Raw genomic sequence first — 26,422 nt, forward strand, 5'->3', positions numbered from 1 at the left:
ACGTTTAGAGGTCACAGAAGAGACCAGAAGCAAAATAGCCTCTGTTGAAGCCATAGCTCAAACTCTTCTTCCTCCTCATCCATCATCTCCACATCTAAATCCCAAGGGAACCTACTTGAGTTTAATCTATGTGTTGTCTTTTCTTAACCCAACCATGTTCACATGAAAGCTTGGTCTATGCGTGTTTCGGTCTACACAACATTCCCTATATTAATAAAACTCAAATCATGTTTATTGTTTACTCAATCATCTCCACATCAGGTAATTCACGAAATGAGCCTTTAGATATTTACTAAACATCAAAGTAAACTAAATTTTACAGGGGTTTAAAATGAAAATTTTGAAAATACTGACAATCCAACGTAGCAAAACTGATGAAGAATATTAAGATAACAAATCCAGTCCAAAGCCACACAACATCCGCCACGTGTCATAACCACAATCACTTATCGCACTTCTATCTCCTCGCATATTACAAGACCACACACAAGCACTTGGCGAGAAACAGAAGAGAAGAAATGGCTGCTTCAGTGATGCTATCATCGGTGACGTTGAAACCGGCGGGTTTCACGGTGGAGAAGATGTCAGCGAGAGGATTGCCGTCGCTCACAAGAACTTCATTCAAAATCGTCGCGAGCGGTGTCAAGAAGATCAAGACCGACAAGCCCTTTGGTCCGTTTATAAAATATAACACACCAGACTCTCTACCTTTATACACACGCTACCGTCATGTTATAGCTTATTCCGTTTGATCATTTTCTCTGTAGGAGTTAACGGCAGCATGGACTTGAGGGACGGCGTCGACGCCTCCGGTAGAAAGGGAAAGGTTAGGGATAAATAACAAATGTCTTTTCTTTACTTCAGTTTATTCACTAAAACGATGTCGTGTTATTCTCAGGGATACGGTGTTTACAAGTTCGTTGACAAGTATGGAGCTAACGTCGATGGATACAGGTGAATATATAAATAATCTCCGTCAATATTCGAGTAATAGCTAGGCAGTGATTGGTTGATTATGTACTCTCTTTATTTTTTTGTGAAACACTTTGATTGATTATGTACTTACAGAGGATTAATGTTTAGACTGACGCCTAAAACCGAATTATTGAACGCCGGTTTGAAAAAAATTGTTTAGTTCAAACCTGATTTGCCGCTGTTTAGAACATTTAACACTTTGACATGTATGTCATATAGGTTGTTGACAAAGTGATGTTTGGGGTTTTACAGTCCTATCTACAACGAGGAGGAGTGGTCACCAGGTGGTGATGTGTACAAGGGAGGAGTCACTGGATTGGCTATTTGGGCGGTAACACTCGCCGGAATTCTCGCCGGAGGAGCTCTTCTTGTGTACAACACAAGTGCTTTGGCTCAGTAAAAAATCTTCAAAACATCATCATGTTTCTCTACATGTTTTGTGTTTATTGTTTCTCTTCTCTGTAATGCTACTTTGAATTTTATAAAGAACTCTAGTAGCGTTTGTGTAATACCTATCTTTCAGAGATCTCGGTGTACAAAAACAAGAAGTTGAATACAGTTTTATAGACTGAACTCATTTGGAGATGATACTTGAAAATGAGAGATGATTAGATGAACATGAGTGTTGTTGATTCGAACATTTTGGTGTAGAACTCAGTCATTGGAACTCGTCAAGAGCGTCTTCTTCTTCTTCATCATCACGTGAAACCGAGGATGAGCTGCTGCTGCTAAACAAAGGAGTTGATCGATGTACTTCTCCATCTAACATCAACAATCTCACTCTCTGCAAGGAGAAGGAATCAATGCAAAAAAAAAAAAAAAAAAAGAAGCTTATATCGATATATTGGGGGATGTTAACGGAGGAAGCAAACCTTCTCAATCTCGTCTTGAAGAGAAGGGTTCTCCCTTAAATGCTGCAGTGCTTTCTCTCTTCCTTGCCCGAGCCTGAAAAGATAGAGAGAGAGAGAGAGACCCAACACACACATATCACATCATCTGTATCCACTTTGAGATTTTCAGTATTGAATCCATCCAGACCTTTGGTCTTCATAGCTGTACCAAGAACCCTTCTTCACCACAACCTCCATAATCTCAGCACAATCAAGAACACATCCCTACAGGATTTTAGGTTTTAACTTTTAAGTTAAAAAGACAAAGGAAGGCATTGTCAGTCAGAGACATGATGATGATGCATAATACCAGTTTACTGACTCCCTCCCCGAACATAATCTCAAACTCGGCTTGCTTATACGGTCTTGAAACCTGTAAACAGAAAAGATAAAAAGGCAAATTCACTACTTCTCTTTATAATTTAACTTGACATGTTATCCCTTCATTCACACACTAACCTTGCTCTTCTGCACTCTTACACGAGCCCGAAGACCAATATCTTCATCCCCTTTGCTCTTTAAAATATGAGTAAATGAGTTAACAGTTTCAAAACGAACCAAACCACAATTTTAAATGCTTACAGATTTGATCTTCCCTGCAGAACGAATCTCTAGCCGGACCGACGCAAAGAACTTCAACGCAATTCCTCCGCTAGTCACCTCTGGATTCCCATAGTACACACCAATCTTCATAAGCATAAGAGAACACAACGTTAGTTCAAGAAGAACACAACAACATAGAAGGTGGAGTGATTAGTGTTATCAGTAATTACCTTGTATCTAATTTGGTTTAGGAAAATAAGAGTACAACCAGCTTTAGAGGCGTTTCCTGACATTTTACGAAGAGCTTGACTCATAAGACGAGCTTGTAACCCCATTTGCTGCATCCCAATCTCACCCTAAGCATGAAACAAATTCAATTCAGAAAAAAAGTTAAGAAGTTACATGTGAGAAAGAAAGACATGATGATATCATACTTCAATCTCGGCACGTGGAGTAAGTGCTGAGACAGAATCAACACATATAAGGTCAACTGCACCAGAACGACACATACGGTCTGCAACTGTGCGAGTAATGAAGAAAGAAAACAAGTTAGTTTTTACATGAAGATAAGGTTCAAAACACGAGATTTAAGAATGTTTTCGGACTACTTACTTTCTAAAGCCATCTCGCCATTGTCTGGCTGACACACTATGAGATTTTCAACATCAACACCTAATGCTTTAGAGTATGATGGATCAAAGGCATGCTCTGCATCAACAAGCATCGCATTGCCTCCAAGCTTCTGCACTTCAGAAATTGCATGGAGTGCTAGTGTGGTCTTGCCACTACTTTCTGGTCCATATATCTGCAGTATCCATCCGATTATAAATAAACCAATTAATCAACTTTTATGAATAAAAACATTCCTTTGCTCTCAGAAAATGCATATACCTCGACTACTCGACCCTTTGGCAGGCCTCCACCTAAGGCAAGATCAAGCGTCAATACACCACTCGGAAAAGTCTCCCTGCAAACATTACACAATCATATTATCTTTTCTAAACAACAATTTCAAATCAAGGTGTGTAGTAGTGCCATGGTATTGGACTTAATGTATCAAGAAAGACACTATCAACAGAGGGAGGGATTCATTCTCACACTAAAGCTCCACCAGCACTCCCCAACCTTGTTACACTTCCTTTACCAAAAGAACCGTTAATGTCATTCATTGCTGCCTCTAAAGCCTTTTGCTGTAAACAAGAAGCGAAGAAACACACAAAAAGCTAGTAAGACAAAAAGAACTCAAACACAACGAGAGTGGACTCAGAAACAATGCAAGAGACAGCTGAATAAGATAAATGAAAGTCTTTTTTTTTTCACTCTGGAAAACTCTATCTTGTCTGAATTAATTACCCATGTCCAAAGGTCAGCACTTTCAGACCACAATTGTAATAAAATGTAAATAACCTTCCGAAAGGTTATGACTTTTCAGCTGAAAGAGATAATTATCATCAATGGAGACACAAACCTAATGGGCCTGCTGTTTACACTGAATCTAAAGAAAGAGGGAGAAGGAAGTTACACGGTCGAGGAAGCGTGAATCGGAGTCGGGAGAGAGAGAGCCGTTGATTCTGTCATCGAATTCTGAAGGAATGCTCTGTGAGGTTTTCTTGGCGACGTTAACGGTGGCCGGGGAGTAGAAGCGGCGGGAGTAGTAAGAGGAGAGACGGAGCGGAGGAGAATAGGAACATGCTTTGAGAGGATTGAACAAAGGATTTAGCTTTAGAGACAACACAACAAGGCATGAAGAATCCATTTTTCTGGGTTAACGCAGAGAGTCCAAAAGACAGCAGCCGAAGAAGAAGAACAACAACTTATATATTTCAAGACTTTAAAAATAGTTTTCGTCAGTTTTATCGATTTTTAGATAAAAAAAAAAGATTTAGTTGTTTTTTTGAGAAATTTGGCCTCATGTCTACAGCAACAGGAAAAAAAAAGATTCTACCATAGGAGCTCTTAGTATACGATATTGTGCATACTTTATGTATAATTCTCAAAATATCCCACTTTGCACATAAAAAATTGTAGGTCCACCGTCTCTTTAATTTTCGATAACTTCTGAAAATTTTGTAAATGAATTCAATTTCCTACCAAAACATCCGGTTAAATCGAAGAACATAATAATTTATTTCATCAATTTCGAAGCCATCCCACTCTGAATTACATGCACTTAAATTGTTTTTTCTTTGTTTTTATTTTTGCATATCCTGTTTATGAGTTTAAGAAGATATATAGTCAGATAATTGATTGAATTGGAAAAGATAAACAATAGTTTTGTATAATATATTGACTTATTCTTGGGTTCACCCCTAGGTGAACCTAGAGGTTCACCAACCAATAGGAATGTGTTATTTCATATTCGATATCTTTTAAAAAAAGAAACAAAATATTGTCAAATTATATTATCTTTTTAAAATTAAAAAGTAAAAAGAAATAAATAAAAAATAGTAATAATTACAAAAAAAATATTTTTAACGTCGTCAGCAAAACATTAAACCCTAAATCCTAATCCCTAAACCCTAAATCCTAAACCCTAAACCTTTGGGTAAACCCTAAACTCTAGGATAAATCTTAAACTCTAAGATAAATCTCAAACTCTAAATCAAAATCACTAAACACGAAAACACTCAAGAGTTTAGAGTTTAGGATTTAGGGTTTAGAGTTTTAGGGTTTAGTGTTTTTATTTAGAGTTTAGGATTTATCCAAGGGTTTAGGGTTTACCCAAGGGTTTAGAGTTTATCCAAGGGTTTAAGGTTTACCCAAGGGTTTAGGTTTACCCAAGGGTTTAGGGTTTAGGATTTAGGGTTTAGGGATTATGATTTAGGGTTTAGGGATTAGGATTTAGGGTTTAGTATTTTGCTGACGACGTTAAAAATATTTTTTTAATTCTTTCTTCTGTAGCTGCTATTTTTTTTTTACTTTTTAATTTTAAAAACATAATATAACTTGATAATATTTTGTTTCCTTTTTTAAAAGATATCGAATTTGAAATAATGAAATTCTATTGGCTGGTGAATCTAGAGGTTCACCCTAGGGGGTGAACCCAAGAATAACTCTAATATATTATTCTATTTATAATCATAGTATAGTATATTACGATTCTCTTCCTTTTCTTTGGCAAATTATATCTCTTTCGACATTTTTTTCTAGTAGCTTCATTGTGTTTTCCTTTAGCACCATCGCAACTCATCACTATCCTTGAATCAGATGTTGGTTTGCAATCGAGAAGCTGATCAATTCTCTCTGTTAGTGTGTTCAATTCTATATTGTTGTAACAAATAAAATAGAATGCAAAGTCATGAAAATGTTAAAAATTACATTAAAATGACTCGTCTGTTTAGATTTTTCTAAAGATAAAAAATTATATATATTGCACACAATTTCTTTTAATGAACAATCCATTTCTATAAAGAATATATATTAATTCTTGCATAAATTATTGTAAAATATTATATTATCTTATTCTATTTTATTGTCAAAGTATAGTATAGTACAATATATATTTTTTTTCTTTTGTTTCTATTCTGCATTTTCTTCTCCACTCTTTTCTTCTCTTAACTTCTTGTTCTTCTTCATTGCTTCCTCACTATTTTTCTCTCTCAGCAACAATGCAAATAATTTTTTTTCCTAACATAATCTGTATTATGGTTATTGTTATCTATAAAATAATTGTCCAATACTCACTACAAAAAAACAAATCTGTTGCAAGGGAAATAAGCATCGCAATTCCGTTGCAAATCGCCATTTGCGAAATTATTGCGAGGAAACGTATTCCGTTGCAAATCGCTCGTCGCAAATAAAAAACGCTCGCAATATCCTTGCAAATTTGCGAGAAAAAAAATTCCGTCGCAAATTTGCAAGAGAATACTTTGCCTCACAAATTTGCAACGGAAAGTGGTTCCTCGCAGATTTGCGATGGAAAATGGTTCCTCACAAATTTGCGATGGAATATGTTCGTTGCAAATTTGCCACGGAAAATGGTTGCTTTGCAATAGATTTATGACAAACTGTTTCCTCGCAAATATTTTTGAAAAGTATTAAAAATATATAAATAATTTTCACTATTATTTACATTACCAAAAACTAAAAATAGAGAATCACAAAATGCAATTAAAATATATAATTTATTAATTTTTATTTACAAAATAATTGAATTTGTATTACAAATTAAAGTAGTTTTAAACAATTAACCTAATAAAAAAATTATACAGTTCACACCTAAACCTAAAGCCCTAACTACTCACGCCTCCGCCTCCGCCTCCTTTGACGTCTCCGGCAAACGCCACCAGTACTCCAGCGACATCTCTGTTTAACACCACCAACCCTACGTGACCACGCCTTGTCTCGTCCGCGTCTGCCTCCACCGTGAAGCTTTTCTGCTTCCTCCGCCATTAAGCTTTTCTGCCTCGTCATCCACGTTCCGCCACCGCTCCTCCATGCTCGCCACCGGCGACCACTGATTCGTCACGCCACCACTGCCGACTCATCACATCACCACTTTCTCAGATCAGGAAAATAAAAAAAAACATTAATAAATTTTAAAACAGAGGAGTGTAAGAGAAGAAACAAAATACATAAATCTCACCAACGATTGTTGATGCTTGCTCTGTCTTTTTTTCATTGAGGAGATGAGAAGAAGAGAAATAGAAGAGACGATGAGAGAGGAGAAGAGGAAGCATGAAGTCTCGACAGGGACGAGAAGGAAGAAAAAGATAAAGAAAATATTAAATCAAATACATTAATTCATTTCTTTAGATTGACACTTATCAACGACTGAGATTAATAATGAGTGATCCACCTTTTACAATGTGAACCAATGAGAAAGAGTGACAAGGATTAACAAAAGATTGATTTAAGGCCATTGGATCAAAAGTTATCAATGGTCAGAGATTATCGAACTACAAACTGTGTTTTTGTTTAATAATAGTTTTAGAAATTGTAATTTTATTGTTTAACTAATTTTATTTATATAACAGTTATAAATTTTATAAAGTTATAAATTTTATAATGTTAATGATATATCACATTAACAAAAGTGACAAGATTTTATTTTTTAATTTGAGTTTAGGATATATGATTTGGGTATGGTTTATATTTGGAGTTTATGGTTTGGATTTAAGATATGAAATTAAAATTTTAAAATATGAAAATTTGAGTTCAACCTTAAGATTTAAGGTTATATTAATATATTAAAATTTTAAATAAAAGGTTAATGTTTATGATTAAATATTATTTGGAGTATTAGGTTTGGGGTTTAAAGTAAAATTTTAGGATATTATTTGAATTTTCTTGATTATTAGTTATGTTAAAGTTTTGGTGTTTAAATTTTAAAAGATTAAAGTTGGTGTTTGGATTTTGGTGATTAAATTTGAGATATGGTGTTTGGGATAAATGTGTTTTAGGGTTTATGGTTAAAGTTTGGAAATAGATATATAGTTTGAGATTAAGTTTTAATCAAACATTTAGTTTATAAGTTTTTATTTAAGATTAAGAGTTTAAGTTTTCAAACATTATAAAGTTGATTGTATTAGAGTTTAAATCATCACTAGTTTTGAATTTTCATTTTGAGTTGGAAAAAATGAATTTGCAAGGGAAATGCAATGGATTCCTCACAATTCTCTCACAAATTTGCGATTTGCAAGGGAATTGGAATTGCAAGGATTCCCTTGCAAATCCACTGCAAATTCATAAAGAGTGTATTTTAGGGTTTCGTTTGAGGTTTTCTTATGTTTTCGGTAGACTAAATGTATTTACTAGTTAGTGATTTGATTCAAAACAAATAATTAATGTGAAAGTATGCTTAACATTTTCCGGAAATTTAGTTGACGTATATGAGTTATATACGTTACAAGGGTTTGATGTTACTTACTTGCAATAACAAATTAAGTGTTGGGACTTAAGTTCATAACTATGGTTAATTAAATTTCTGAAAATGTTTTTTGACTAATATTTTAAACACTAAATGATTCAATAAAATGTGTTATTCTACACCAAAATCCTTGATGAAACCCAAACCATTTAAGTTTGGAAAAATGGATTTGCAAGGAAATTGCAACGAGTCTCTTGCAAATCCCTTGCAAATTTGCAAGGGAAATTGAATCTCTCGCAACTTTGCATTGGATTTGTGAGGAATCCATTGCAAATCCCTTGCTAATTTGCGAGTGCTTAGGTACTCTCGCAAATTTGCAAGAGAATTGCGAGGGATCCTTTGCAAATTCCTTGCAAATTCATAAGTCAATCATTTTAGGGTTTTGTTTGGGGGTTGGAATATTTTTGTTGAATTTATATGTATTTTTTATTTATTGTTTGAAAATATAATTAACGTGAAAATTTGTTTCAATTTTTTTAGAAATTTAGTTGATGTGTATTTATTGTATAAATTATAGAGTTTTGATGTTTAGTACTTAGTAATATTAGTTCAGGTGTTGGGAAATATTTATCCAGCGAATATATTGATGTACTTGTTAAACACTAAATATTTTAATTAATTTTTTTATTTATTAATTTTATTCGATTTTGTGATAGAAATGTCAAAATGTACATATCATGCATCTTCTTTGCAAATCCATTGCAAATTTGCGAGGGAATTGTGAAGAAACAAGATACTCAGACAAAATTCTTGCAAATCTCTTGCAAATTTGCTAGAGAAATTTTTTCTCGCAAATTTGCAAGGAATTTGCGAGGACTCTGTAACTTCCCTTGCAAAATCTCTCGCAAATTTGCGAAAGAATATATCCCCTCGCAAGTCTCTCGCAAATTTGCGAGAGATTTGCGAGAGTTTAATTTTTTTTGCAATTCCGTTGCAAAACTGTCGCAAATTTGCATGGAACATTTTCTCTCGCAAATTTCCCTCGCAATAGGCGTGTTTTCTTGTAGTGACTATTTATTTAATATAACAGTATAGTGTCATGTTAATTATACAGATTATATCTAACTCCGTCATTTTTTTTTCTTCATTCCCCTCGAGCATATCATTGTCACCATCGCTACTACTGATTGTTTCATCGCCGCCGTCATTTTCTCTTCCGCCATGGTCACCACTCGTCATATCTCTTCCACCTCTAGTGTATGTTCTTTTCTCCTACCATCTATTTTTCTCCTTTACTTTACATAGCAACAACAACATTCCTTCATCCGTTACTCTTATTAATATTTTTATTTTTACCGCTATCAGTTACAAAAATTATCTAAAAAGATAAACAAAATTGTATTTTTGTTTTATTCTATTATAATTGGTAGCATAAGAAATTTGGTAAATGCTCGGGTGAGTTTCTGTTTCCACTCACCTATACATTGTATAGTCTAGAATAGTATTGCTGATGTGGTGTTTTGTTCACGTTTCTACCTGTGTCTCTTCTTTACCATGTTTGTTTGTATTAGTACTTAGACTATATTATATGGTTTATAGTATAATATACTTAGTTTTGTTGGTTACACATGTGATGCGCATATACTCACGCAGACACGAGTAAGAGGAGAAAAATGTCAAGGTTTGGGCCAGATTGTGACATCTCTTGGATGTCACTGTTCAATGGTTATATTTTTAATTTTTTGAGCTCTTATAAATATTGAGCAAATTCAACCTTGTTTTTAATTAATTTTTATTAATGCGTTTTTTGTCGGCTTATTAATGCGTTTTATTGGCAAGTATCAAGTTTAAAAATATAAGTGACAAAATTAATAAACTATTAAAATAATTTATAATATAAACAAAAATATGTATTTATTTTTAAATATATGTGATGAACTTAAAAAAATAATAAATACAGATGAAATATAATAGTTAAAATTATAGCAAGCATATCAATCAGCCAATGAGAAAGAGCTAAATTTGAGTTTCTTTTTAGACAAAAGATTATAAAAGAAACAAATGACTTGATCTGATCTGATCTTCTTAAGCCTTTTGAGATTGGCACTGTTTTTTGTCAAGAGTGAAGAGCAAAGCTCAACACTTTAATCAACTATCTCCTGCATTTTATTGAATCCCCTAATATTTTCCATGACAATGCAAACCCAAAAGTCCAGCATCTTCTTCTAAGCTGCTCTCATCTTTCTCCACTCTCACTCCAGTCTGCCACTGAATGAGTGATGTTATATTCAAAATTTGTGAAGTTAAATCTATTCTTGAAGCAAGCACAAAGGTACTCTAATGGATTTATTGATGAAAAGCTTAGCTATTAAGAGAAATAAATTCATTTTAACTAGCTGTAGATTCATCATTTCACTAGGAGTTGCTTTCAGTAGCAGTCTGGATCCACAGCTGCAATATCCCATAATGATGCAAATCAATAGAGCATTCAAATTGGCTACACCAGATGTAGAAATCATTGAATCGACATGAACTCTACCTCAGAAAGTGATGAGACAAACTATGTACCTTCATGTTATTTCCTTTAAATTCATGTGAAAAAACAAACACTTTTGATCAGTGTCATGTGCATACGGATATATTATCTGCAACCAAAAGGACAACGATTAAACCATGTATGTAGGTCTTGAGTCCATCCTGAAATGGACACAACATCAGAAAAGGAGAGACACGCACACGTTGCACCACTCAATAGTCATTTTAAATGTGTATACATGCAGAGAAAGTAAGTAAAACTAGTGTTTAAAATCGGTTTAATTTGAATTATTTTTTACGATTTTGATAAATGGTGTCTAGTAGTGTTTGCTTAGGTACTAATCCACTACTGCTTAACAGTTTCTTGAATATCGTGTAAAACACAGAACAATCCGTAACTCTAAAGAAACATGCGTGGCCTGACTGTGCAAATACCAGTTGCAATCTTTAAAATCAGAAGAAAAAAAAACTCAAAACGTGATACCATTTCTTTTCATCAAAGCAATTTTTTTTGATCAAAATCAAAGCAATTAACATCTAGTTCTGGAGGTAATACTAGAAAGACAAGATCCTACTAAATCAAGAAGAGATGAGAGCAAAACCTAACTCGGCTGCAAAGAAAGCAGTTAATACCTAAGCTAACTGTCAAAACGATTCCTAACAGATCCTATTTTCCTAATTTGGCGCATTTATTATTATTCTGATCCCTTGTATCACGTGATCTTCTATACCGATGATTTCGTGCTTTATTCTAACTTCCAAATTAAGATAATGATGTTTTATAGAAATTTTTCATTGCATGTAAGATATAAAAAGATACTAATACTTTTCTGTAATAAAACAAACAAAAGAGTATTAAGGTAACTAAAAAGTTGAATTAATGAAACAAAATCAACCTAATCGAGAGTGACATGCACGCGCCACCAGGCTAGTATATTTACTAGTCTGTTTTCTCGAAAAACAAACTCCAAATCAAACACTCTCTCTGTACTTTAGATCTGGCACGGCGATACTGTTTTCTTGAACGCCGGTGATGGCTTCCACTTGCGTCCACAATGTGACTGTCTCTGCTTACGGATGTTTCAACGCTCGGAGCTCTGGATCCGCCGTGTCGTTGGAGATGAAGAAGCTGATTCCTCCGGAGGAAGAGTTCGAGTTCAGAACTGAGGTTCCTGTCGGAATGCTTCCCGCCGACAAGCTTTTCTCTAACGGTAAACTCGTGACGACGGCGGTGGTGGAAGTTGAGACGGGGGTTTCCGGCGAGGAGGGTAGCTTGGTTTCTTCTCCCAAGGCGCCACGCTGTTCGAGTAAATGGAGAGAGCTGTTAGGGCTGAAACGGTTCTCTCAAAACAGCAAGGCTGCGGCGTCGTTTAAGCAGTTTTTAAACAGGAGCTCCAAAACGTCGTCGTCTTCTTCTGATGCTTCTTCGTTAATCAGTCTTCCTCTCCTCTCCGACATCGAATCTCTCTCCGTCTCCTCTTCTTCACGTATGTCCCTCTCTTCTTCTTCCTCCTCCTCGGACACCCCGAGGAGGCTATCGCTCGACGCAGAGAGACTCAACCACCTCGCTCACCAAAACATCACGGCCAACCCGTTCGCTCCCGCTCGGCCGAGGATGAGGTTAGTGAAGCAGCCTCGTGATAGAGAAGAAACATGTAGCGACAGTCCGAGGCTAAACTCGTCGGGGAAGATCGTGTTTCAGAGCCTTGAACGAAGCTCAAGCAGCCCGCGCGGAGGAGGGTATAGAAACAGAGGAGTGGAGAGATCGTACAGTGTAAACCTGAGCGTGGCTCCTGTTCTTAACGTTCCCGTTTGTTCAGTCAGAGGTGGTTCTGTAATATTTAGCCACTTCTTCTCTTCAGCTTCGTCTCAACACAATAAAACAGGGAATGGCTCTAACCACAGAGCGTTGTTGACTCATCATCAGCACGGTGGTATTAGTAGAGGCCGTAACTCAACAGATCGAGTAGCTAGCTAGCTAGCTAGTAGTATTAGTCCATCTACTTTTAGTACTGTGTAGTTTGCTTATTGGGGTTTGAGAGTTAAGAGAGAGTCAAGTTGACGCGTTAAGCTAAAGGAATAAATGCGCGTGGGATATAAGGAAACAGATGCTCAGTAACTGCTGTATCTTACGCTCTTCTCACGCTGAAGCTTACTTTTTTTTTTTTTGGCTCAACTTCATATTTTGACCACAGGAGACTTTAACCACTAATGCATTGAGTTGGTCTAGTACCACCCTAACTCACTTGATTGGAACTAACGTTACCTAACCTAGATTCAATGCATTTTGGACCACAGTGAGAATGAAACCAATCCACGACTCGGACTGATCCATCTCTTTAACCACACCTAAACTGACCTCATGGTAACCCAAAGATAATATCTACACCCGAGTACAATTGAAACAAACTAAGGGAACCTAATAATCGGCAATGAAGTCCTTGTCCCATTAGCATCCTCACCAAAAGGTGCAACATCGAGCTTAGATCGTCTCCCCGGTTTTCAATACTGAGACCCTTAGCCTAAAATCAGACACAAGGTCCGAACTGAAAGACGGGTTTCAGCTGAAACAAAGCAGGAGCCAGAGCCGAGAATCCAAGCTTCCAGAGAAGCAGAGCTCGTACCACCGGTTTAGAAGCAACTTTCCCGGTGCTGGGATGTAGAGCCGCCGCCACGAACCGTCGCTAGGTTAGACCTCCGGTTGACCACTCCATCAGTGTAACCCAAAGGGCGTGTGATCCCCGAGAACCGGAAGACCATCCTTTGTTCACTTGCCGCCATATCTCTCCTCTACATGGCTCACCGCCGCTTGGAGGTATAGATCCATGGTGGAGGAGTCGTCTTCTGAAGCCACGCGCCGTCGCTGAGGCGGATTCGCCGGAGATCTGAAAAAGGGAAAATTAGATCCCGCTCCTTCGAAACCCTAAAATCCGACCTTCGTCTTCACTGCCATCTCGTTTGCTTCGCCGCCGCTCCAAAGTGCGCCAGAACTCACCACCTTCGGTCTCAATGAAACCTTTGGGTGAGTTCCCTGAACCCAGAGACAACGAGCATGTCAGCAAAGGTCTGCCAGTGAGGAGGAAAGCAAAAGAAAAAAAGGAAGGGGAGAACGGAAATGCCTCCGGCGTCGGTATAACCGAGCCGGAGCTAGGGTTTTCACCGGTAGCTTAGAGAGAGGTTAGAGCTTTTGTTTAAGAGAGAGGCAATTTTTTTTCCACGTTGAAGCTTACTTAAGCTGTCTCTTTCATCTGCCATTTTTTTTAAAAAAAAATCTAGATATTATTAATGATGGGAAATTGGGAAAAAGAGACACTTTCAACTTTTGTTTGTCAAAATATGACTTTTGATATTTTTTGGTCATTTTGGACAGGTTTTACCCTTCTGTAATGGAAAAATAGTAAACTAAGTTTTAAAAATATAAAAAAATATGTAAATCATTATAAACATTAGTATGACTATTTATAAGTTTAAATTTTATTTTAACAATAGTGGAATCATGTATTTTTTATGTTCTAGGAGGGATATAATATTCATTCTAGCCATCTACTTAGTCTAGAAATCGGATAGTAAGTATTACACACAGATTTATCCTGGGTATAGAATACAAATAAAACTTTCTTCAATATTCTATGCTAGCTAGATTTCGTGAGGTGATATTCTAACAAGATATCTTTACTCTACTTAAAGTTTTTTTACAAGTTCTAACTTCGACTCTCTGAAATACCTTCTTTTTTTTTAGGTGTCATAACCTTTTCTGCCTTTTACGTTATCAAATGCGTAAGGAAGAATAAACCTCCCACCCTCTCTTCAGCGCTCTGATATACGTACATTACATATTATAGGTAAATCACGAAAAATATGGAAACTTCCATATTTCAATAAATATATTTCCTAAATCTAAACCAAATCTACCCTAAATCTCTCATAGTATCTTCTCTCCCACGTTTTTCTCCTCCCACCCCACGATCTTTCTCTCCTTCGTTCTTAGTTTCTCTCTCTTGTTCATCGACATAACCATCTCTTCTATATATCAATAAAACATGGTTCTAATCTATGTTAAATCTGGTGAATGGATCTCAAGTTGCGGTGATCAGTGGAGTTTCTTGGCAGACAAAACAAGGGGTGGTCGAATGGTAACATTAGAAACTACTACTTTGTTGAAGCAGCTTAAGATCATCGTGTGTGAGGATTATGGGGTCGACCATATGCTCGTTAATGCCGAGTTCAGTTATGAGATGGTGAATCAAAGAGGGAATCCTCCCATTATTATCAGCAATGATCGACAAGTATCTAATTTTGTGAGCTACACGAAGAAGAGTTCGTCTACAACCTTGTGTGTCACGTTGTCTGCTACTGGTGCAAAAGAAAAGGAACGAGTCAATATCGATTTGAATAAGGAGCCATTTGACTCAAGCAATTTTGAGGATGAAGAAGTTCCTGAAACAAATCAAGGAGAATTTGCCATACCGTCAAAAGAGTCGACTGATAAAACGAAGAATCATGTCGCTAAATATGGTTTTGGTGATGCTGTTTTAAGGAGTGAAAACAATGGAGAGCGTGAAAACAACGGCCAATCTGGAAGCAAGATTTCGTGAAGAAGGATCAAATTTTCAGAAGTAAACATGTTCTGAAAGAAACAATGAAAATTTGGGCAATGAAGAATAATTATGATTACATTATTCTCAAATCAACGAGAAAATGGTGGTATATTCGATGTAAGGATAAACTGTGCAACTGGACTCTGCGTGCGGAATGTTTGGATGGGTCTACATACTTCATGATCAACAAGTGTGTGGGAATACATTCATGTGCTCCTTCGAAGAAAAGCAAATTCGAAAAAACGGCATCGGCAAGAACAAGGAAGCTGATACAACATCGATTTGATGATGCCAATGATGGCCCAAAAGCAAATGACATCATTCAGTTCATGAGACTGAGCATAGTTGCGAGATTACTTATTGGCAGGCTTGGGAAGCTCGTGAGTATGCAATTGTAGCGGCTCGAGGTATACCAGATGAAAGTTATGCTAAAATACCAAAATATTTACATATGATTAAAGAAGCTAATCCTGGTACCCACACGCACTATGAAACAACTGAGGATGGGAGATTCATGTATCTATTTATGTCGTTTGGGCAATCAGTTCGAGGATTCTACAATGCAATGGGTAGGGTGATTGTTGTTGATGAAACTTTTCTGAAAAATAAATACAAAGGAGTGCTACATGTTGCTACAGCTGTAGATAGTAACTCCAATTTGTATCTGATTGCTTTTGGAGTTGTTGATTCAGAGACTGAGGATTCATGGGAGTGGTTCTTAAGACAGTTGAAAGTGGTTATTGCTGATAGTAAAGATTTAGCTTTTGTATCAGATAGGGCTGCGTCAATAGCTAAAGCGCTTGTGACTGTTTACCCTCGTTCAAGACATGGAATTTGCATTCACCACTTGTTGACCAATGTGGTAAAAAATTTCAAGACAAAGGGGTTGTCCGCCTTGGTCAAGAAGGCTTCGCGGGCATATAGGTTCTCTGAATTTCAAGAACGTTTCACCGAAATTGTTGAAATGTGTCCTGCGCTTGGAAGATATCTACAGGAGGCTGATGTGAGAAAATGAGCTCGTTCAATCTTCTCTGGAGCCAGGTATGACATTAGGACCAATAACCCTGCAGAGTCCATAAATTCAAGTCTGTGATCACCTAGACAATATCCAGTTATTCCTTTGCTGGATAGTATAAGAGAAATGTTGACCCGATGGTTCTATGAGCGTCGCATGTTAAGCTCGAAGCATATTGATCCTTTAACTGTTAAGGTGGAGAAAAAGATTGATAGGAGAATTGTGAAGGCAAAAGGGTTTCATGTTTACAAGGTTGACAACTACATATCACTTGTTAAAGAAGACAAATATGATTGTTGTTGAGGTCAAAATCGGTCACGACGGAATCAATGTCTGAAAGTCCGTAAAAATCGGCATGAACGTTTTTACGAAAAATAAATCTTCGAAAAAGATTTATTTTTACGAAGAATCTTGCGGAGAAAACGCATTCACGAGACATCGGACAACAGCTCGAAAAAGGTCGCTACATAGCGACCGAGCTCGAGCCAAGCTCGATCGCTACGCAGCGATCGAGCGTCCGTTCTGCTCGGTCTCTATGTAGCGACCGAGGATCCGTTCTGCTCGGTCTCTACGTAGCGACCGAGCTCGAAGCCAAGCTCGGTCGCTACGTAGCGACCGAGCGTCCGTTCCGCTCGGTCTCTACGTAGCGACCGAGCGTCCGTTCCGCTCGGTCTCTACGTAGCAACCGAGCTCGAAGCCAAGCTCGGTCGTTACGTAGCGACAGAGAGTCCGTTCCACTCGGTCGCTACGTAGCAACCGAGCTTTCCCAAAACGTCGATACGACACAAATCCATGCATTCTCGTCTACTCTTTAAATGCTATCTCCTGTAGACTGTGGCTAAATCATTCTATGTTTCCCGTCACGCGAAGTCATCAGTCAAACTTTACGATAAAAACTACGGGAAGTTTGCTTTTATCGAAGAAACCGTAATAAACGTTTCGAGCCAAAGATGACCCAAAGAGACCTAAGACGAAGCTCGAAGCCCACTTACGATTTCTTAACCAAAAGCCCATAAGCCGTATGACAGTTTATGCTTGGTTCGTAAGGCAAGATAAATGTCAAGTTTCCGCGGATAAATGTGAAGTTTCCGAAGATAATCACGAAGATCGGGAAAAAATGAATATCTCCATTTTTAAGCTATGACGGTTTAAGGGCAGAAGGGGAAAAGCGTAAACCGACATAGGAGCAAGTATATAAGGAGTCCTAGGCGAGAGGCACGAGGGACAACTTTTTAGACTCGGAACTCTCGGCACTTAGAAACTCTAAGGCATTATTCTCGACATGCTCTGTTTCCATAACTGGCACCCGATTACCAGACGAACGTGCACAAGCAGTTCGATCTCTTGGTTCACTCTTGAACTACGTTCGGCTTGATCCTCGAAAGGGGTACGTAGGCAGCCTTTCATAAGGTTCAGTCCGAAATCAATCAAAAACCTTTTATGTATTTTCTTCGTCTTTTGTTATCGAGTTGCGAGTCAACTAGGTTTGAGCTTTTAGGCCGCTAGAACTAGGTAACTCACTGACAGGCTTTGCGGCCAAAGCTTTTATGATCTCTTGTAATGATTGCAACGCTCTCACGCGGACTCGAAATAAGATCTACTGTTTTCTCTAAACTCGTTTGTTATCTTTTCATGATTTCCGCATATATTTGGTCACTTGCCGTTGGCTCTCGCAGAGATCCGGGACCTCTGGGAAATTAGGGTTTTCCTAGTTTCTTAATTTGAACGGAAATCGACAGTGCGAATTTCGGTTAACACAGTTTGGCGCTAGAAGGAGGGGAGGTACGGATTACTCAAACTCATAGCCGCAAAACGCTTGATCAAAAAAATGTCTGGAAATACGAAAGAGAAAATCGCAATTCGCAACAACGCTGGTAAGAAAACTCTAGCCGCCACTGCGCCACTGCGCCTATGGCCAACGCCTATGCAAACGCCACAGTTCTTCAGAAAATCGAAAACCTTGCTGCGACTTTTCGCCACAGGAAGTGCAATGAAACGAGCTCGCGATTTCTCTTTTTAAACATACCAGGGAAACGATAAATCTTATCAAACCCCGTAAGTTTGGCTCATTACCGAACAAAAGAAATCTCAATGCGTAAGGGTTTTACCAAAACATGTTTTCCGAAAACATTTCGGAAGGGTAAAACTTGTTCTCCCAAAAACCGCAGAAAACCCCTAGGTTAATCGCGGAAAAAGGAAGCGGAACAAATCGATTGCACAGCTCGGTCACTACGTAGCGACCGAGCAAGCACACGGCTCGGTTGCTACGTGGCGACCAAGCACAAGCCAAGCTCGGTCACTACGTAGCGACCGAGCACGCAGACAGCTCGGTCGCGACGTAGCGACCGAGCTACAGCCAAGCTCGGTCGCTACGTAGCGACCGAGGACGCACACAGCTCGGTCGCTACGTAGCAACCGAGCACGCACACAGCTCGGTCGCTACGTAGCAGCACGCACACGGATCGGTCGCTACGTAGCGACCGAGCTCAAGCCAACTCTCCAGTCGCTACGTAGCGACCTGTCAGGCCTAAAAAGGGTCCTCCTTTGCGTTCTCTTTTGAATCCTTATCGTAACGCTTTTCGTTTCGTCTCAATCGAAGTTTCCGTTGAGATTTTACGACAAAAACAGGTAGGACTCTTCTTGGCTTGCTTCCACTCGCTACGTAGCGACCTGTCAGACCTCCACTCGCTACATAGCGACCTGTCAGGTCTCAGAAAACTCCTCCTTTGCGTTCTCTTTTGAATCCTCATCGAAACGCTTTTCGTTTCGTCTCAATCGGAGTTTCCGTTGAGATTTTACGTCGAAAACAAGTAGGACTCTTCTTGGCTTACTTCTATTCGCTACATAGTGACCTGTCAGACCTCCAGATCGCTACATAGCGACCTGTCAGGCCTCAAAAAGCTCCTCCTTTGTTTTCTCTTTTGAATCCCGATCGAAACGCTTCGTTTCGTCTCAATCGGAGTTTCCGTTGAGATTTTACGACGAAAACAAGTAAGACTCGTCTAAACTCCTTCGCTTGCTCCTACTCGCCCTTACCTCCATCTTTGTGTTCTCCTTCAAATCTCGATCGAAACGTCTCTTGTTTCGTCTCGATTAGAGTTACCATTGAAACTTTACGATAAAAAAAAACCCGCAAAGACTAGTTTTCTCGCGTAGATTCAGATTAATCGTATAATACGGTAATAGTTAACTTAACACCTTAGCCGCCTCAATTATACGATTACGTTGAACCTTTTTATTGACTTCGTATCAGTCAAGTTCGGAAGAGAAATGTCAAGTTTCAAAGGATAAACACCAATATCGAAAAAGGCAAGCATACACAAGAAGAGGAAGGGGAAATGAGCAAGCAAAACTGAGAAGAGACAAAACTGCATCTTCAAGAGAACTAAGGTATTTGCGACTTGAAATTTTTGAAATCAGACTTGGAGTTTTCGTAGGAAATTACTAAGAAATAAAAACGTCTTTGAGACTGCCATAGAACTTTAGGGAACGTACAACCTAAGTGGATAGTCTAGCGAACTAAGTCTTAGGTGATTTTTCCTGTCTCGATATATTGTCCCATAACTGTTCGTCCAGATCTTGCAAACCGATCTAAACTCTCCGAAAATCGAGAAATGATCGCCACGCATATCAAGCTCGCTTCCTAAGGAGAGAAAAAACTAGAGACATGAACGTCATCTTAAAACCGATTCGTTTCTGGCAATTCTCTCGGAACCGACATATTCCAAGTCTTCAACCTGGAAACAACTAAATCACAGTCCAAGCGTCGTCTTCAAACTGACTCGGACTGTCGATCATTCTATTCCTCGAGAAAAAAGGATCGGAGTAGGTGCGTATACTATACTCGTATACTTCCATACTTCAAAAACATATTCAAACAATGCGATGTCTCGTCAAGATCAAGAAAACGCTTTCGACAAGAAAACGCTTTCAACAAAGCAAACTCTCGTAGAAATACGCGGAAAAATATTCATACAATGCGATGTCTCGTCAAGATCATCCTAAAAGCAAACGACAATCTGAGATTCGTCTAAACGCTAGGAACTGATCCAACCATGTTGTAAAAATTCTCAAAGACTATACAGCATCTATCATCGCAATCATTCGTTTAGAAAACCTCTGCCAAACTTCAGAATGAAAGTCGATGATTTGCTGAAGTCATAAAGATCTTTTCCGATTTGATAAAACGAGTCTCGTATAAGAATCATTATACGAGAAATCTTCAGGTGTCAAAGCATCACTCTCATTTTCCGTTGAACCAACCGACTCATGGAAAAACATCAAAAAGATTTGCGACAAAGAAAAATCAAGAATAAAAGTACACAGAAAATACGACAAAGAGAACACGTCCTCCCCGCTCGTCGACTATGTCTATCGCTGTTTAACTGATTCATTCAAGAAACCTGTAAAAACGTTTCGCGACTAGATCTCGGTGAAATAAACTTTGGTAAAACTCCATGAGTGACTCAGAGAAACTTTCACCGAAGAATAAAAACAAAAGCGAAAATGTTTCTCAAAAATCTGCAGAAACATCGTTATTTTGACATCTCCATATGTCGCGTCAATTTAATAAATTCGTAAAAACTGGTCGCCCGTTACTTACGCAAAAATCCTTCGTATAATCAGATCATGTCATACGAAGTAACTTTCGAAAGTAAACGCAACAGGTTTTACGAAAAAGTACTTTCTTTATAGCAAAAAACCAAGCTGTATGATCCGACATTGGACGACCAATATAAACTTTACTTCCTCGCACCACGATCTGAAAGGTCTCATTCTTTAGCCCCGCGACTCACTGGCATCCACTCTCATTCCGCTTGGTCACGTCCGAGCAGGAAATCACCCCGCAACTGACTCCGCACGGGCTCTGTATCGAGCTTCTTAGGCTTTATCTCCCTCGGAAACAAAGGAAACAACTTCCATACGAATAAAGGAAACATTATACGAAACTTTCAACGTATAAATTAACCCTATAGTGGAAAAACGTTTTCTACCACCATGGACATACTCGGCCTATCAATCTCGATAAACGCCATTCGTCACTCGCCCAATTACGCCTTTCTTTCGAAGCCGAACTAGGTTACATCATCCCCTTTAAGGATGATTCTAACCGACTTGACCTTATTGACAACACGAAAGTGTCATGGTCTAATCCTTTGGCAACAACGTCCTTGGCTATAAAGCTGAGCACAACCTTCATGCAAAGCCAAAAAAATTGAGCGACCACCGCTCCAAGAACTTGACGGCTAAACGGTAATCCGGAATTTGTCTTGAAACGCCAAGTAACGATTACACAAACAATTATCGTACCACCCAAAAACGGGAATCATACGGTAAACTCGTCATAACACAACTCAGTCCTAACAACCAAACAGTTAACGGAGAGGTTCCACTTGTCAAAAATCGACTAAGTTCCATATACTACGATTCACTTTAAGCCCGCTGTGTTTTACTCGTAAAATGTGGCATGTAAGGAAAATTCGTAACAGAGCTCCTATGGCTATACGGAACATCCTCAAATTGACACGAAAGAAATTTCAGAAGGCCAACACCACACAAAGCACAATATAGGAGGATGCCTCTTTCCAGGGACAAATTTACGCAACCCCTTGGTCCTAACTCCTCAATCGCAAATCAAATCCAAACAGGAGCAACAATTCTGGCTGCGAACATCTGTAGTCAAACCAGAATGTTTCCCAAACGCAGGGCTAAGACTAATCCCTTGCAACATTGCGAAACATCTTCAAGCCCGCGGACATTTCAAGCACGAAACGCGGCATACGAAAGAATAACAAATCTTCAGAATCGCGAGACGTCGCAGACGCCTGAAGGTTCGTTCTTCAACGAAATTTTCTTCCTCGATAAAAACACTTTCTTGGAAGACCAGACAGTCATATGCACTAACATCTTCTCAAAACATATCCTTCGCGAAGACTCGAAACGGTACCATTAAGTTTGTTGCTGATCCCAACAAACTCTTAACGTCCTAAACAGACTTAGCTATCTCGTAGAGATGACTCTCGTACATCCGACACAAGGATAATAGCGCTATAAAAGAAACCCAAAATTTTTGGTCAGCACTTCAAGTCGTATAAGCCGAGAACCTATCGCAGACTTTAAATCGGTATGGAATCAGGATGAAACTGAAACGGGATACCTAAGTCGAATTAGTCATCGCACCCTCTAAAACCAGGAGTAAACCTAGGTCTTGCCCTAAACCCAACGCACTGGTCTCTAACATCTCTAGGCATAGTATCAAAAACCTTGATACGAGATCCCAAAATTTGTCTCTTTGCCAATATTCGAGCGTCTTCAGAAATCCCGCAAGTTTACACATTGCGGAAAACTCTCGAAACAGATCACAGATATAGCAGCTCAAACAGAGTTAGATTACGAGATGACAACTCGTAGTCTTCCTTCTACACCCATATAAAATGCCATCGGCAGCAACACGCCTGATAACCTCTACATAAAAACCAGACCGTAAAGGTCTTACAAACCTTAACTCCAAGACGAACTACGAAAGGCTTGATCCCTTCAACAAGGGTACGTAGGCAGCCGTCATAAGGCGCAGCCCCAATCTTATCGCGTTCTACTTTTAGAAGAGCGAGAAGACCACTTATCACAGACTTCTTCGACCATTAATTCCGCCTAACTCGCCTAACTTGCCTAACTTGCCAAGCCACTCGCTAGAAGCTCACGCTATAAGCTCATGGTTCTAACGAGCTGGGGGGCTAACTGTTGGGGTCAAAATCGGTAACGACGGAATCAATGTCTGAAAGTCCGTAAAAATCGGCATGAATGTTTTTACGAAAAATAAATCTTCGAAAAAGATTTATTTTTACGAAGAATCTTGCGGAGAAAATGCATTCACGAGACATCAGACAAGAGCTCGAAAAAGGTCGCTACATAAGCGACCGAGCTCAAGCCAAGCCCGGTCGCTACGTAGCGACCGAGCGTCCGTTCCGCTCGGTCACTACGTAGCGACCGAGCTCGAGCCAAAACCAGTCACTACGTAGCGACCAAGCGTCTATTCCGCTCGGTCGCTACGTAGCGACCGGGCTCGAGCCAAGCTCGGTCGCTACGTAGCGACCGAGCGTCCGTTCCGCTCGGTCGCTATGTAGCGACCGAGCTCGAAGCCAAGCTCGGTCGCTACGTAGCGACCGAGCGTCTGTTCCGCTCGGTCGCTACGAAGCGACTGAGATCGAGCCAAGCTTGGTCGCTACGTAGTGACCGAGCTCGAGCTAAGTTTGGTCGCTACGTAGCGACCGAGCTCGAAGCCAAGCTCTGTCACTACGTAGCGACCGAGCGTCTGTTCCGCTCGGTCGCTAAGTAGCGTCTGTTCCGTTCGGTCGCTACGTAGCGACCAAGATCAAAGCCAAGCTCGGTCGCTACGTAGCGACTGAGCATCCGTTCCGCTCGGTTGCTACGTTGCAACCGAGCTCTCCCAAAACGTCGATACGACGCAAATCCATGCGTTCTCGTCTACTCTTTAAATGCTATCTCCCGTAGACCGTGGCTAAATCATTCTATGTTTCCTTTCACGCAAAATCATCAGTCAAACTTTACGATAAAAACTGCGGGAAGTTTGCTTTTATCGAAGAAACCGTAATAAACGTTTCGAGCCAAAGACGACCCAAAGAGACCTAAGACGAAGCTCGAAGCCCACTTACGATTTCTTAACCAAAAGCCCATAAGCCGTATGATGGTTTATGCTTGGTTCGTAAGGCAAGATAAATGTCAAGTTTCTGCGGATAAATGTGAAGTTTCCGAAGATAATCACGAAGATCGGAACAAATGGAATATGTCCATTTTTAAGCTATGACGATTTAAGGGAAGAAGGGGAAAAGCGTAAACCGACCTAGGAGCAAGTATATAAGGAGTCCTAGGCGAGAGGCACGTGGGACAACTTTTTAGACTCGGAACTCTCGGCACTTAGAAACTCTGAGGTATTATTCTCGACATGCTCTGTTTCCATGACTAGCACCCGATTACCAGACGAACGTGCACAAGCAGTTCGATCTCTTGGTTCGCTCGGCTTGATCCTCGAAAGGGGTACGTAGGCAGCCTTTCATAAGGTTCAGTCCGAAATCAATCAAAAACCTTTTCTGTATTTTCTTCGTCTTTTGTTATCGAGCTGCGAGTCAACTAGGTTTGAGCTTTTAGGCCGCTAGAACTAGGTAACTCGCTGACAGGCTTTGCGGCAAAAGCTTTTATGATCTCTTGTAATGATCACAACGCTCTCACGCGGACTCGAAATAAGATCTGTTGTTTTCTCTAAACTCGTTTGTTATCTTTTCATGATTTCCGCATATATTTGGTCACTTGTCGTTGGCTCTCGCAGAGATCCGAAACCTCTGGGAAATTAGGGTTTTCCTAGTTTCTTAATTTAAACGGAAATCGACAGTGCGAATTTCGGTTCCCACAATTGTCATGTTGATTTGGAAAGAAGAACATGCACATGTGAGAAGTACGAGTAAGGAAAAATACCATGCATACACGCCATTCCTGCAATTTATTCACGAGGTATGGAAGTATACTTAGATGATCTTGGTGCCTAATTTTATTTGGGTGTTTTGGCAGCATATAGACATTACGCTGTCTCCATTTTTTTGACACAGGTATGGAAGTACACAGATTTACTGATGGCGTCTACACCACTGCAACGTGGAGAACTGCCTATGCCGAATCCATTAATCCAATAGCAGTTCCAGAAGTTGATTGGAATGTCCCAACTGAGGTTAAGCTTGCGAAGGTCCTACCACCAGAGGCAAGAAAGAGTTCCGATAGACCAGTAAAGAGAAGGTATGAAACATTAGAAGACAAGATCAGATCTTCTCAAGGATCAAAAAAGAACAAAAAGCACAAGTGCAGTCGCTGTGGTACCGAAGGACACAAGAGAGGAACTTGTGATTTACCTATTTAGTATGTTCTGTGTGTTCTTTGTTGTCTTTATTTGCTTATTACTCTATTGATATTCTTGAGACAAATCGAACTTGGTATTTGACAGTTTGGTTTTTTCAAAACTTTTTGGATTTTTTTAAAGGCTTTGTAACTTCTTCATAACATAAAACTGAAGAAAAAGTGAACGTGAAAACATTAGAAGATGGTAGGTACCAAGAGGACCACAAACTCCAAACTAAAAAACAACATCAAACGCAAGAAAAAAACACTGAAGGCAATCACCAAGAAAGAACAAGAAACATATTCTTACACTTAGTTGAGAAACCAAAAACAACAGATTGAGTTACACAATGGCCATCATGCGTAGTTAAGGTACATGAAGACCATCACCAAACAAAACACAAACAAAGCTTTTATGAACCTTAATTACCTAATGCATTCGATGGTCTTCTCTTCAGAAAGTCCAATCACATCTTCCATTTCTTCAATTCTACTCTCCTGGCGTTTCAGCATGGTCTCACAAGCTGTCAATGAATTCTGAACGTCAACCAGTTCCTGGAAGTCTTCAATTTCCTCAACAACTGACCGATCAGTCCATTTGAACAAATGGGTTATGTCCTTCATTATTACCATCAATGAAATGGTTAGAGTGAAACAAAGGAAAGGTTATATGATTACACGACTAACCTTCTCAGATCCCATAGGACAATAATGAAATAATCTTCCCGGATTTTTAACTGTTTTTGAAGTGAAAAGAGCCGATGCCTCACCGCAATTACATCTTGTGGGAATTCCGCGTTGTTTGGTGATTCCATCTCTTGATTCGGATGAAGAATTGACCGAAGACATGATTGATTTGGTCGCCAAGTTTTCTCCCCTGGGTTTCTCTCTGTCGTGAAAGAATGAGGAACAAAGGAGAGTAGGTCAAAACATAAAAAAAAATGACATCGTTTCAATAATTAGATTACATGTATTCTACCTAAAGTAAATCGATAAAATGTGCCAAATAAGCCACACAAACCTACTACTAAACGTTGGTGCTTATCATCCCTAATCCTCTAAATTATTGTTAATACATGAAGCAAAAAAAGAATAAAACTGTACATAATTGGTGAATCTCAATACATTGTCATCACCAATGATAAGAGTTTAG

General features: G+C 39.1%; 3 protein-coding genes and 1 long non-coding RNA gene across 4 annotated transcripts; 2 read left to right on the plus strand and 2 right to left on the minus strand.

Moving 5' to 3' along the window:
* The first annotated feature begins 391 nt into the window (after positions 1-391).
* On the plus strand, positions 392-1,484 carry LOC106381459 (photosystem II 10 kDa polypeptide, chloroplastic-like). The gene is made up of 4 exons (XM_013821363.3): positions 392-672; positions 768-826; positions 899-954; positions 1,228-1,484. Exons 1-4 carry the CDS (start codon positions 519-521, stop codon positions 1,373-1,375), a joined length of 417 nt encoding a protein of 138 aa, XP_013676817.1. The 5' UTR covers positions 392-518; the 3' UTR covers positions 1,376-1,484.
* On the minus strand, positions 1,476-4,318 carry LOC106381457 (DNA repair protein recA homolog 1, chloroplastic-like). The gene is made up of 12 exons (XM_048747428.1): positions 3,931-4,318; positions 3,507-3,598; positions 3,300-3,375; positions 3,021-3,213; positions 2,843-2,928; positions 2,639-2,764; positions 2,448-2,552; positions 2,325-2,381; positions 2,176-2,238; positions 2,014-2,090; positions 1,848-1,920; positions 1,476-1,759 (listed from the first exon to the last, which is right to left on the minus strand). The coding sequence occupies exons 1-12, from the start codon at positions 4,162-4,164 to the stop codon at positions 1,634-1,636; spliced, it is 1,308 nt and encodes a 435-aa protein (XP_048603385.1). The 5' UTR covers positions 4,165-4,318; the 3' UTR covers positions 1,476-1,633.
* A 2,195-nt stretch (positions 4,319-6,513) lies between these two features.
* On the minus strand, positions 6,514-10,776 carry LOC125581634. The gene is made up of 2 exons (XR_007319279.1): positions 6,994-10,776; positions 6,514-6,905 (listed from the first exon to the last, which is right to left on the minus strand). It is a non-coding gene; the product is annotated as an uncharacterized LOC125581634 (long non-coding RNA).
* Positions 10,777-10,926: 150 nt separating this feature from the next.
* LOC106381458 (uncharacterized serine-rich protein C215.13-like) lies at positions 10,927-13,953 on the plus strand. The gene has a single exon (XM_013821362.3). The coding sequence runs from the start codon at positions 11,786-11,788 to the stop codon at positions 12,728-12,730; it is 945 nt and encodes a 314-aa protein (XP_013676816.1). The 5' UTR covers positions 10,927-11,785; the 3' UTR covers positions 12,731-13,953.
* The last annotated feature ends 12,469 nt before the right edge of the window (positions 13,954-26,422 follow it).

Source organism: Brassica napus, chromosome C2 (assembly GCF_020379485.1).
Source record: "Brassica napus cultivar Da-Ae chromosome C2, Da-Ae, whole genome shotgun sequence".
In the NCBI taxonomy this organism is placed as follows: domain Eukaryota; kingdom Viridiplantae; phylum Streptophyta; class Magnoliopsida; order Brassicales; family Brassicaceae; genus Brassica; species Brassica napus.